Source organism: Atta colombica, unplaced genomic scaffold (genome assembly GCF_001594045.1).
Source record: "Atta colombica isolate Treedump-2 unplaced genomic scaffold, Acol1.0 scaffold105, whole genome shotgun sequence".
In the NCBI taxonomy this organism is placed as follows: domain Eukaryota; kingdom Metazoa; phylum Arthropoda; class Insecta; order Hymenoptera; family Formicidae; genus Atta; species Atta colombica.
In genome coordinates this window covers 2,442,868-2,457,333 of record NW_017259190.1, presented here as the reverse complement: position 1 = coordinate 2,457,333, position 14,466 = coordinate 2,442,868, and the positions used below count along the sequence as shown (strand labels likewise).

General features: G+C 32.6%; 1 protein-coding gene across 2 annotated transcripts; it reads left to right on the top strand.

Moving 5' to 3' along the window:
• Positions 1–1,234: 1,234 nt before the first annotated feature.
• LOC108690951 (rabphilin-3A) lies at positions 1,235–14,437 on the top strand. 2 transcript variants are annotated; one of them, XM_018198511.1, is made up of 11 exons: positions 1,235–1,900; positions 5,543–5,646; positions 5,864–6,036; positions 8,326–8,467; positions 9,280–9,798; positions 10,859–11,415; positions 11,483–11,670; positions 12,356–12,615; positions 12,691–12,837; positions 13,084–13,510; positions 14,085–14,437. In XM_018198511.1, exons 3-11 carry the CDS (start codon positions 5,966–5,968, stop codon positions 14,210–14,212), a joined length of 2,439 nt encoding a protein of 812 aa, XP_018054000.1. In that variant the 5' UTR covers positions 1,235–1,900; positions 5,543–5,646; positions 5,864–5,965; the 3' UTR covers positions 14,213–14,437. The 2 variants fall into 2 exon arrangements, with proteins under 2 accessions (XP_018054000.1, XP_018054007.1); XM_018198518.1 differs by lacking the exon at positions 5,543–5,646.
• Positions 14,438–14,466: the final 29 nt, after the last annotated feature.

The window sequence follows — 14,466 nt, the reverse complement described above, 5'->3', positions numbered from 1 at the left end:
ATTATTTTAGATAATACATTAGAGAAGTATTGTATTATTATTATTATTATTATTATAATTATCAAGAGAAACATTAGCCAACATTAGTTATCGATTAATATTATTAAGTGCTAAGTGTTAATATTATTAAGTGCTACCTAATAATTAAATCAATTGCATAATTTTGGTTAAAGAAAAATATATAATCTTACTCATATCCATCAAATGAACGGTTTACTAGTATAACTATTTATTTATTTTCAGTTATAAATAACATATAATTATTTTTTGCATCAAGAACAATATTGACTAATCTCTTATATCATTAATATAAAGTAAAAAGGAACATTTACAATTTCCCAAACCTAATTTATTACCCGGGCCATTATCTCCTGGAATGAATATACATACTTCTTCCGATGATAAAAGGGACGACACGTGGCAAAATCGGCGCATGCTTACGCAGCACGTAAAATTTTCACTGCGTGACCTAGAATCTTACGAGCTTATGAGAGAGAGAGAGAGAGAGAGAGAGAGAGAGAGACAGAGAGAGAGAGAAAGAGAATCGGACTTTCCCTGATCATCGACCCTCCTCTGTCCAGACTATCGCGGCGACTACGAGGTGCGACACGTCAATAAGTACAATATAGTACAAGGACACCTGTTTGCCTCGATCGTGCACGCCGGAAAACGTGTCATTTGTAAATGCATTACGAGCAACACACACGCACATGCAATTGTGAAGTTTACCTAGTATGGCGTGACGTATGAGATATCCGCTTTATATTTCATTCCGTCATTCGACATAGTTACGTCAGTTCCCAGAGCGAGCGAGAAAGAGAATGAAAATAAGAGAGAGAGAGAGAGAGAGAGAGAGAGATATCCCCAAATTCAGAAATAGAAGCTGAATCAACAGGCTGTAGACTCTAATAATAATTAAAATCTATTGTTGTATAATCAGTTACGTATCCTCCCGATAAATAAGTATATATCTTGTTCATAGACTTTAACAGTATTTTTCTTGCAAGCACATTCTTTTACGCGAGATGTGTGTATCATCAACAGCGTTTTAACAAAATTACTACCCAGCTTCGCGATAACGCTATAAAGACCGCCGTCGTATTCATTGTGGGATGTCCTACTTCTTGACCGCCACGCGCCGTTCAATTTGCACGATTATCTAGCCACGACTGATAATCGCTGAAAAGTCAGTACACGCGCGGGATAGTTTCAATTTATAGTAGAGTGCCGACAACGACGATGACGACAAGGCAACATATGCCTCCGTTCGCATTTTATCTATGTGCGCGCCTACTGTGACTGATCCCTCTCTTTATATTAGCTCTCTCTTTTTTTTCCACCCTTCACTGTTCCCTCTCCTCCTCGCCCCCTCGTACCTCGCCTTTCACCTGACCGCCCTCTTTCACCCCCTTCTCTTCCGCATCCCTCTTTTCCCTATACGCTTGACGTACGGTTTGACACATCCCTGCAAATCGTGCGGGTTTGAGGGGAGAGCTCTCGCTCTCTCCCTTCCATCCAAGCCGACCTTCCACCCTCCGATGCTCGTCCCCTGCATCCCATCGCCACCGATGCCGAGTGGAATCGTGCGCGCGAGTCAGTTACTGAGGTAGTGGCAACTATATACCACAGGCCAGCAGCACTCAGTAGCAATAGTAGTAGCAGTAGCAGCAGCAGCACCCGGTCAGCACCCACTTGTCGACTGGTCGACACCACAGCAGCTCAGCACCGGTCCCTAGCGACTACTTGTGCGATTGTTGAGTGCTATCTAAGGGGAATTAGAAACGCGGCGCCGGCAGCGTGTACTAATTAGCGCGACAATTAATTGCCGAAGAGCACGAACTACCAAAGCACGCGTGCGCGTCGACGTGACCAGCTGCAGCCTGTTGCGGCGAATTATGACGTGAGTCCACAGTCCTTATTCCTTTTTTTTCCCCCTCTACTGTATTTGCGTTGTTTCTCGTCAATCGAGACCAAATCCTTCCTCATAACGTTTAATTATGTTAATATTGCGTTGTTATACTAATTATACATTTCGCGTTAAATGTGTGATTATACTAAATATTCTATCCCAATGAATATAGTCTGAAGAATCATTCATTTCTGATAATCTTGAAGAATGTTAGAACATTCTCTCTCTCTCTCTCTCTCTCTCTCTCTCTCTCTTTCTCTCTTAGTCTTAAGCATTCTAGCATTCTAATTTTTGATATTTAAATGTAAGAAATGTGAGCATTAAATGCATATGCTATGTTTGAACATATGGAATATTGACTTTCGTTATTCTTGACCCAACAAACATTGATACGTTATCGATAACCATCAAAACATATTTACCTATGCTCTTGATTGATAAACGTCAAGAACACATTTATGTAAATGCCGAATTATCCCTCGATTGGTTCAGCGCGATATGCTCCTCGAAAAAAAATTCATGGCAAAATATCGTGCAAATATAATTTATGTGCGCAGCAGTTTAATCGAACGGATTAAATTACTTAATTACAAAGCTTATGCATGACGGGTGGAAAGTTACAGAGAAAGCTGTGGTTGTTTTTGTTATTAGCAAGCCTGCCCGTAATTATGTTCGATGCGAACAATACATATATACACAACACTGATACGAGCGTATTTTCATCGATTGATTGCCGACATCAACGCAATCGCACACAATTTAACTCTTTTTTCTTCACAGAGGGAAAAGAGACCTGCCACGCGGCAGACAGCCGAAAGTCAGAAAGTCGAGCATTCAAAGGAAAACTTCATCAATCACCGAACTTTAATCAGTATACAATCTCTCTCTCTCTCTCTCTCTCTCTCTCTCTCTCTCTCTCCCCCCCCCCCCCCCTTCCTTTCTTCATGCACCACGTGTCGATGCGCTCTTTGAACTGTATTTTCCAACAGCTTTGTTTCTTTTTTTAACGCGACACACTCTCATGGCACGGCGCATATACATCGTCGTAATAAGAAAAGTGTAAAATATGAGAGAAAGAGAGAGAGAGAGAGAGAGAGAGAGAGAGAGAGAGAGCTGCGAGGTATGCACCATGGGAGTATCGATTCTGCAGGGCAAATATAGCTACTTTCGTTGAAAGTTCCTTTGTTCTCTTTACCGCAATGAACCGTATGATAGCGAGTAACGCGCGATGAACAATGGCAGCAGATAGCAAGACGGCGCGGCGAGTTTATTGAATTTTCTGTGGGGAACTTGCATCTCGCAGACTTGCATTTGTTAATGCGTGCGTACGTTCTAATTTATATATATAGACAAGCTTTATATATAGATGAGAAAAGACGAGACATTTAAATCTATATATAGCATAAGGAGACTTGATCCTTCATCCTTTTTCCATTATCATCATTTTCTGATATACTTTTAATTTATACACTTTCAAAGAATCCTTCATTTAACACATAAAGCTTTTATTTCTATTTCTACTGGCTACATTGTTTGAAATGTAATGCTTTGAAATGACAACGGCTTTAATCTTATGTAATATACAATATATTATTTCACATAAAATAATCCAACAACCAATTTTATGAAAATAATTTGACATACAACAGATGGATACACGTTTAAGCTGTACTCAAGTCAAGGCTATGATCATATATTTTTGAAATTTATTAACAATATACCGTCCACATTGCGCGCATAAAGCGTAATATAAATGAAAAGAATTTCATTCGAACGACATAAAAATATCATAATATGATATTTATCAAGGTTGTAATCATAAAGTGAGACTAATGCTGTGATAAAAGCTATTTGAAAGTTCGTATTAAAATGTTATATTATATGTCGAAATATACTACAAGTAGATCGGGTTGAGAAGTAACCATTGATTTATGTAACTTTGAAAGTTGAAGAAACAAAGTTCGTGGTCTCTCATTTTTCTTGTTACAGTCGTTACCTTGAGAAACATAATGCTACGCGTTATTACCTTCGTTCTCACATATTTTTCACATGCCATAACTCAAATGATTCTTTAAAAGCTAATATAATATCGAGATACATCAATAATGTTGCAACAAGCCATTGGATATATAAATCGTGCATAAACTAAGATCAACAATATTTCAATTTTATATTAGTTTTCGTAAAATATACCTTGCATAAAAGAACTTAAAATCTTTTATGTGAGATAATTTTATGTGAAAACCAGAAATGAAGAGTAAAATATAAAACAACTAATCTTTTTCCAATTGTACGATTCACTCTATCATTCACTTTCAGTAATTCCTCTTTTCACAAAATGAGAATTTCATCATAGAATCGTATCGTGCTACTGTTCCAAACGGCTCGTATGAATACTACACATCGATGCATCGTTTCCTTCATTTTAGATGGCGAATATACGACAATTCAAGCATCTCGCTTATAAAAGCTATCATTGAAGTACGATAATATCACTGTGCGGAAACATATTTCGAAACTACGTTTGTGATAGGCGATACCAGATTTCCTGTACGACTCAAAGCACACATCTCGTCGTGCATTCCCGTTATCGTTCCTCGAATATTTCTAATTTCCCGAGTTCCAGTATAGAGAACACAGGGATTATACCACAAGAAACATAGAACAAGAAAATAAATGAGAGAACGTGGGTGGTGCGGCATCCTACGCTCAGAGAAAAATCCTTTACAACTGGATATCACTACCCGGGAGGGGAGAAAGATAATAATTCACGTCATATATGTCGATACACGCGCACAAACTCGGCACATTAATATTCGGAAATGACGTAATTAGACAGAATTGCTGAACGGATTGGATTACAATACGATAGTGCTGAAATTTCTCTTTAATTGCAAGAATATCCATAGGGAAATGATATATGTAAACATCATTATTAAATTTATTTCAATGCCAATTTCTATATTATTTATACTATATGTACTATATTATGTTTTATTATGTTATATTTCTATATTATGCTATAATGATTTCCTTATTAATATATTTACGAGGAACGTAACAGTTTTGTTATAATTGACAAAGAAGAAAACATTTAAATTTCAAAAAAGAAAAAGATCTCATCTGAAAACTGATATCTGTTCGCAAACTTCTCTATTTAACATCTACTTTTCTTAAACACTTTTATTAAATTCTATTAACAAATACAAATTGCGTGATACAGTAAAAAATATTTAAATTAAATTAAATCATGTATTGAAATTACCAAATATTTTGTACAATTATAAAATGAGATATATATGTATATTTTACATATAAAATACATATATATTTATAATATTGGATTGTCCGGAAAGTTCGTGTCAACTAACCTACATAATTTAATAAATGTATACTAAAATTTAAATTTTCTGCGTTTCAATTTTCCTTCAACATCGGCACGAACTTTCCGGACCATCCAATAGTATTTTCATTTACATTTTAAATTTATATGTTATCAAGTATATAAATTTAATATTAATGTTATAATATAAAATTAAAAAAAAATATTGTTATGAAATGTACGTGCAAATTACTCTTTAATTTTGTATACTCGAGATCTAAATTAAGTTTATAAAAGAAACAATCTTACAGGGAAACCTGCTAAGTGCTAGTTCAATTTGCTTCGGGGAAAACGATTTTCATGTGGCTTCTGGATGCTGCGGTACTTTTCAAACGATATATTAATCAAATTAAAGGTTAGTGATTTTAATTTTCCAATTCTATTCAAATTAAAATTGTAAATCTTATATCTTTCTATTATGACATGAAGCAAATATCAAATGCAAATTTTTATATAAATATATAAATATAGAATGTAAACAGCGAATATATATAAATTGTCACGAGAAATAATTAAATGATATTTATTAATAGATTTATTAATAGATTGCTTATATATGTTTATTGTTACAGATAGATTGATCTTACGCGAAGAAAAGAAAAGAAGAGAGAAAGAAAAAAGAAAAGAAAAAGAAAGAGAAGTAAAAAGTGCGCTACAAAATAACTTGCAGCAAAATGGATGAACCAATAACACGAAGTGGTAGATGGGTTTGCCCGAATGATCGACAATTGGCATTGCGAGCAAAGTAAGTAATTTGCAGCTAAAGTAAATATCAATGTTCAAATAATAACACAAACTGGGAGACTATTTTCCTATATTTAGATAATAAAAAAACGTATAGAAATATCTTCTTACAAGAGAGTTAAGGACTTCAAATAATTATAGAACAGTTGAAAATAAAAGATATACTCTCTTATAAATGCTTTGCTATTAATTCAAAATAATATTTTAAAGTTATCTCGATATATTTGATTTTTAACGAATGTTGTTGAAACTATATATAAAGCAATATGAAGAAACATTTTACAATTACAGATAAATGTTTTATGATATTTAATACAATTTAATATTTTTGGAGTGTTATGATTTTCAATATAATTCTGTTCTCATTATTTTTATCTTTGCAAATTTTAAAATTTAAAAATTTTTACAGACAGAAATTAAAAGCATTTTTTAAGCATCACCAAATTTATACATGTATAAAAATATTACACTTTTTAGTAAATATCGTGCAATATACATGGCATATATATCCATACATATTGTATAATACAGCAACATTTTCAGCATCATAATATAACTGCATATATGTGATACAAAATAACAATCAAGATAAATATTTGTAATTGCATAATATTGCAATATACTGCAAAATGTTATAAAGAATTGTTTATATATGATACAATTTTTATTCAAAAATATACATCCAATAATATTCGATATACATTAAAAAAGAAATGCCGAATCTCTTTTCGACATAATATTAAAAATAATTGAACAAGAGCATAAAATTAGTTAAAATTTAAAATAGAAATATAAAATAAATAGGCATACATGTTCTGCTTTTGCAATATTTTGTCTTTGATATATATATATTATATATTATATATTAGTATTGCTCTAATTATATTATATTCATATAATACGAGTGTGCGTGCGTGCGTGTGTGTGCGTATGTGTGTGTGTGTGCGTGTGTGTGCGTGTGTGTGCGTGTGTGTGTGTGTGTTGCTTTTCCAATCTATGCTAAAGAAGTGCTTTAAAAAAACGCTTTTTCTTTTTGTCTTTCTAAATATCCATATGAAACATTTAGATTAAATTTCGAACATTTTTAAATTTATTTTTTCAAGCTCAATATTATTTAAGCATCACTCAGAGTCACGTCTTCAAAGGAGTGAAATGATGAGACTCTCTTCATAACAAGTAGATAGTGATTTTATCTTATATAAATTATATTCACAAAGTCATTGTTATAAAGCTCTGTGAAGATGATTTTTTGGAGAAACATAATTTAAAGATTTAAATTTCTTTAATAAACGTTTCTTTAATAAACGATCGTAGTTTTTTAATTAGTTCGGTATGCTAATATTTTCATTTTATGAAACTCTCAGTCTTGAATTTAATTATTTAATATTAGATTTTTTATATTTTTTGTTACAACTACATTTTCTTTATCAGCTATTAATACTTTTATAGATATTAATAAGGTCCCTTTAAATAAGGTTTTTTTATTTATATTTTTTTATTTATATTTATAACCAATTGTGCAAAATTGAAAGAAATAATTTTGTTAATAAAATTTTCTTCAAATTTTTAAAAATAATATCACAAATTAGAAAATATAAATAAAAATTAATTACAAATTATCATATTGCATATTATGCGCGCGTGCAATGATGAATAATCTGCCTTTATAGTTATCTTGTATTATAATATGTAATACACATAATATTTATAGTTTATTTTCTTAAAAATGTGATTTTACAAGATAATATTTTTATACACAAATGATGTAAAACAATTTTTCTCAATTTTATTTTTATAATTTTAATATTCGCAAAAATAAGAATAGGAATGCATTAAAAAATATATAATTTTGAAAAATCTTGTATATGGGTTATTAGAAAGAGTTATTAAAAAATATTAAATTAAAGTATATAACTTTTATCTGAAACTTTTTGAGTATACTTTAGAGTTTTTGCCGATACTCGTTCAAATACCTAGATAGTTTCAATAGTTTCAATATCTAAAAAAAGCATTTATAAAAAATAACAAATCTTTTATGTTTATCTATGAATATATTCAAAACTCATTTTTTTTTATAAAAAATCTCATTTTTTTTTATAAAATCAATGACAATATCTAATATTTTTTTATTTAATTCTTTGTATAGAAGTTTGTCTTACGAATAAATTTTATTAAAGAATACGTTCATAAAAATTAACGAAATATCTTCATTATTATCTTTTTACAAATAAATTAGAAAATTTTTTAATAAAATATATCATAGTAAATTGTGCTTAAATCTGGCATACAGATTGCGAACAGGATGGTCTGTAAAAACGGGATCTTTCGAATCTCATGGATGGGGACAGTATCCAAATTCTTACACGAGCAATTCCAATCGTTGCGGACAATCTTATTTGCTCACTGATGATGAACGAAAAACTATTATCCAGGTAAATCCCACACTATAGCCATTCATTTCAATTTCAGCTTTTCTTCCAATTTTTTATTATTAAATTTCAATATAAAAAAATAATATTAAGGTTCTTTTTTCATGTGCATTTTTTCACAATGGAAAAATATCACATGTTATTTAAAAAAATAGTTACGTTTATTTTTATTTCTTGCGAGATTAAAACATTCAAATTGTCCTTGTACAATATTTGGAGTAATTAATAATAAAACCACATATAACTCACATTTAATTTCAAACAAGATTACGTACAGAATACGCAATATATTTAACACATACGTTCATGAATATTTATATATAGTTTCTAAGTTATTTACATAAGTATTAAATAATTTCGAAGCTCTTTTCCCTGTAGACGGAAGTATCCCTTGGAATATACCACACTTTATTTGACTCACTTAATTATGCAACTTTTTTTATCCTTCTATCTTCTCTGAGAAACCACGTGGAAGATAAATGGAATTTCAAACAAGATTAAAATTTATTTATTAAAAAATATCATTTCGATGTATTCGAATATTTCGATGTATTTTCGTATTACACAGAAAAATGCATTTAAATCGGTTTATTCATATAACAATACAATATTTTACAGTATTTACAACAAAGAGAAAATTCAGAAACTTTAATTCGATAATCACACAATACAATTTTTTAAAAACTTAAATATAAATAAATTATCAAATTAATAAAATAAAATTAATTTTTGTGTTCTCAAGAAAATTAATGTGTTTTTTAATCATAATCTTATTGAAATTAAATCGATTTCAATTTCCAAGCAATTTTTCACAGGTGATACAAAGAGCCGAAGCTCTGGATCTGTCAGAACAGGAGCGAGTCGGTAGACTCGTTGAAAGGCTAGAGAACATGAAACGAAATGTATGCATCGTAACATCGACCAGATCAAACGAGAGACGCAGTTGTGGACGTCGATGCTCCGGTGGAGCTCGATGTGTCTGTTCGTGCGCACTTTGCGGTGAAAAGTTCGGTACGGTATTAGGGGCGAGCGCAAATCTCTGCAAGGATTGCCGCAAGTATATCTGCCAGAAATGCGGCATCGAGGCCACTAGACTTAATCCATCGAAAGGAAATGACGACGGAAATGATGAAACTATTTCACCGCGCAGTTCGTTACGCATCATGAGATTTGCTCAGGAAAGAACAGGTGTTCAAAGAATTGTTCAGAGATCCCATGGTAATGCGCAAAAGCAATTTCTCTGCCGAATTTGCGCCGAGACTAGAGAAATGTGGAAGAAAAGTGGTGCTTGGTTCTTCAAAGGCATGCCGAAATATATTCTACCTGAGAAGAAGGTAAGAATGCGAGGATAAAAGTTCAAAAGGAAATCAAAAGATTTTTACATCACTATACTAATTCTAAGTCCGATAATGCATTTAAATCAAATGCGATATCCGAAAAAATATTTTAATTATTTTTTGTTTCTTCGTACTAAAAATCGCTTCTCGTTAAAAAAGGATATAATTTATTTTTAATGAGAGAAAAATCCCGCATTTTTTAATTAAATTCATAAAACGAAATTCCACGAAAAACTCACTTTATAAAAACTGAAAAATTATATAATTAAATCTACAGTGATTAAATTACATAGTTCTTCTCTCGTTATCTATATTTACCTTGTTATCTATATTTTGAAAATGTTTTTTTTAAATTCCACATTAAAAATATTTTTACCCTTTTTTTGTCTAAAAAAGTTAAAAATTACTAACTAGTAAGATTAAAGCGTTTTTTAAAATTTTTTTACAATATCTTTAAAAATTGCATGTTCAAGTTAGAACTGATTTAAGATAACCAAATCTAATTTAAAAATAGTAAAAACAATTAGAGAATTAATCTAGATTTAACTTCTATCTATCTATTAAATAAAATCAAATCATACATTGCCATTGCAGATACAACCGAAATAGTGAAATACATTGCAATGACACTTACATTTTAAAGCATGTAGTAGATTAGAATTGAATAATATATGATAATCGAATTTCAATAATTTCCTCTGCTGATGTACATAGAGATTATCAATAAATGTATATCAACAAAGGAGATTATATTGAAATTCGATGGTTATGTATTTAATCCTATTAATCCTATTGCATGCTTTAAGTGTGAGTGTATTATAATATATAGTATATTATAATATATTTCTTATTGTGTGTGTGTGTGTGTGTGTGTGTGTGGTGTGTGGTGTGTGTGTGTGTGTGTGTGTGTGTGTGTGTGTGTGTGTGTGTGTGATATACTTTTTAAAAAGACAGCAATAGAATCAAGTTTATTATGATTATTATCGTCATTAGTAGAGATAGAAAATAAAAGATAGTTTTTCCTTATAATTATATAATAGTATAAATTTTTACATAGGAACGAGGATGGTGTCGACCTGGTCATAGAACGTCGACATGGACAATAGGTGGTCCATGCAGATCCATAGACTCAACCGATGCTCAGGATTCCTCATCCGACGACGATGTAACACGACGACTCGCAGTAGCTCGTGGTCATTCTCCTACAAATCTATCAAGCAATCGTGAAAACACCCCTACCAAGCTGACAATTTCGAGTCCTGGAACTAGTACTTCATCACCGAAAAGTCCTCGAGGAAAGCCAAATGGTCTGTCACCTTCGAGCTATCGCGAAGATGCAAGTTCCGATAGGCTGGATAAGTCCTGCCTTTCGATCGCGTCTCAATGCAGCCGACTTTCGCCTACGGGCTCAATCAACACCCCTCGCTCAAGGGCAAGCGGCAAAAGCCCGAACGAATTGCAGGTCGAGCAACGCGTGTCCTTCGAAGATATTTTCGTAGATGACGAGAAGGCTAATGAGGCGGACGATGATGAGGAAGAAGACACCGAAGAGACTCGCAAAGATGCTTCCATATCATTAGACCGGTCGAAGGGCTCTCAGGTACAATCTCTCAGGTAAGGTAAGAATGATAACGAATGGGGTAAAGGTTTGAACTTATGCAAGAAATCACTATCCTGACAGACTGAAAGCGCCCACGATAGCGACGACACCGACTACACCAGTCGAACAGTTCCAGACTATGGGAAAGATTCTCCAAGAGAGGAATGCGGAACGGGACGCGAGCAGGTCCTGCTCAGGCCAGAACAGCTCCTCCAGCACTCGCAGCAACAGTCAAGGCAAGATGCAAAGAACTCCGGAATATCCACGAGGTTGATAAAAACGTCTTACAATTAAAAGCGATAAAAGAAATTGCAGAATTATTGGATAGAATAAAATTACAAGTGGAAAATAGATCGAGAAAAATAAATCAAATTATAAGAAAAAGAATCCTATTTTTAGTCGAAAAGCGCGGATATATTATAAAATACCTTCGATTGAAAATAAGATCTTTCACTTACGAGAATAAAACTGATCGTTATTCATAATTTAAAAATACATTTTCTAATTAATGTAATTCTCGTTTTCACATAAAGTTTTTGTTATTAACCGTTAATTTTTTTTTTGACTTAAATAAAATGTTATATGATCTTACAAAAAAAGAAGAAATACATTTTTAGAATACATGATATTCCTCATTAAATATTGAAATTTGTTTTAACAAGAATCTATAGACAAATAATTAATTAACATTATAATAATTAAAAAGGAGTTTTAATAAACTAAAGAATATAAGTAACAAAAAATTAAATTAATTTCATATTTGTGAAGATCGCATAGCAAGGCATCGTTGAAATTTGAAACATTAACAAAAATGATATCCAAAATTTAATGAGAAAAAATAAAGAAAAGATCATCAAAAAGTACGATAATAAAGAACCAATAATTTTGCAGTTTAATCTAATTTGAAGAAAATCAAAATCAAACATAATATTAAATTACCAAAATATGGAACAGAAACGGGACAAGATTATGGGATTCTCGAAGTCTCCTTGCGATACGACCCGGCGGATCAGTGCCTCCAATGCAAAGTGGAACGTGCACGTCGTCTAAGACCCATGGATATCCAAGGTCTCGCCGATTCCTTTTGCAAGCTGAATATATTGCCCGTCGGAAAAGCATCGACGAGCAGACGACTACGAACAAAGACGGTACACAAGACACGCGATCCCGAATTCAACGAGACGGTGAATTTCTACGGAACAACGGAAACCGATGTAAAAATCAATATTATAATACATGGATATCGATCCAATCGCAAATAACTACATACTAGAAATTTCTCATATTAGATCTCGACCGGCAAGGCGTTGCACATCCTAATTATCCAAGACGATCCCTCGGGCCAAGACTTCCTGGGAGAAGCGAGATTTCCCCTGCACGAACTGCTACCATATCAAACGAAACATTACAAAACATCTCTGCAAGCTCATTATCCAGTATGTTGAATGCAGAAGTATGCTTTATATAATTAAACTTGTCAAATTTAATTTTTTATATTCAGTATTTTATATTCAGTACAAAAAAAGCAAACGAAGATAAGAACATTCTTTCTCATTTAAAATAAATATTAATTATTTATAAAATAAGTTTATACAATTTGTATGCAATAAAATATATAATAATAAAACATATGAAATAAATATTTTTATCAACATACTGCAACAATAATTATTCTGTTGTAGGTGGACAACGAAGAGGAAACCTGGGGTATGTGTTCAAGCGGTCGCGGACAGATCCAGATAAGCCTGAGTTATTGCACGCGTCGACGTGCGCTGCTGGTTACCGTGCACCGTGCTACGAATCTCTTGCCCATGGACAGCAACGGGTTTTCTGACCCATTTGTCAAACTGGCACTCGTCGAGGATGCGACCGACAATCATCGGCAGCAACGGTTCCTAGATTACTCGGCCGCTCGCGCTACTGCCAAAAAGCTGACCGGGAGGAAGACGGCCGGTCGCGGCTCGCAGAGCACGAGCATCAAGAGGAAGACATTGAATCCAGAGTGGAACGAAGAGTTCGTTTTCGCGACTCGCTTAACGGAATTAATGAAATTGACACTATGCCTGACCGTGTGGGACAAGGACTTCGGCAAGAGTAACGACTATCTGGGTACTGTGAATATTAATCACTTCATTCCATATCTTTTTTTTTTATTTCTGAACGGATGTTAAGAATTTACGGTCTTAAAAGAGGAACACAAAAAGAGTTGCAAAAATAATTTTACTGCATACATGTAACGTATGTTACACATTCGTTAGGTACGCCCTTGCTAAAAGATATATCCGAAATCTCTCGTATTCTATTTGAACCAAATAAATTAACTGTGATATAACAGTAAAATTTAATTTAATTAATATAAATAAATAGTTTTTATATAATCCATTTTTATAATCGTAACTAGAAAAATTAAGATTGAAAAAATTTATTTTGTTTGTCATTTATTTATGTGATGACTTATTTACTTAAAGATATAAACATTGTTTATCATCTAACTTTCAGAAAAGTTACATTATCTTCTCTATCTCAAATAAAGAATAGCGGTTTTTTTTCTTTCATTATCACAATTATGATTGCTGAATCAGAATAATTAGAATTCCAAAGTTGTCAGTCCCTATAATTAAAGTTTTCTATTATCCTATATATACAGATAATACTTATATTTATACATTTATACAATTTACAGGCGGTCTTATGTTAGGTTGCGGTAGCAAAGGGGCACGTCTTCGACATTGGATAGACGCGATCAAATTCCCAGATCATCGACATTTGGCATGGCACAATCTCGCGGAGATGGACGTACCTATGGAATGATAATTCTGCCTCGATAATCGGAAAGCAGGTCAAGATTAAATACACAAACCATGCGGGCTTTCCACGTATCATATATACTTACACGGATATGCGTACGCATATGCGTATAGTATACTTGGCGCGCGTGTTACATTTTATGCGTGTAATTTATCGTTGCTCAAAGATTAAGTATTATAAAGCATTAAGAGGTTGATACGAAAATAAAGAAATTGAAAACAATGTCATTTTGTCATAATTTGTTAACAATGTATTCA

Coding starts and splice junctions, on each gene's coding strand:
- LOC108690951 (XM_018198518.1), top strand. CDS start 5,966: ATGGATGAACCAATAACACGAAGTGGTAGATGGGTTTGCCCGAATGAT. Junction 9,799..10,858: donor ATATTCTACCTGAGAAGAAG/GTAAGAATGCGA, acceptor ATTTTTACATAG/GAACGAGGATGGTGTCGACC. Junction 11,671..12,355: donor AACTCCGGAATATCCACGAG/GTTGATAAAAAC, acceptor AATATGGAACAG/AAACGGGACAAGATTATGGG.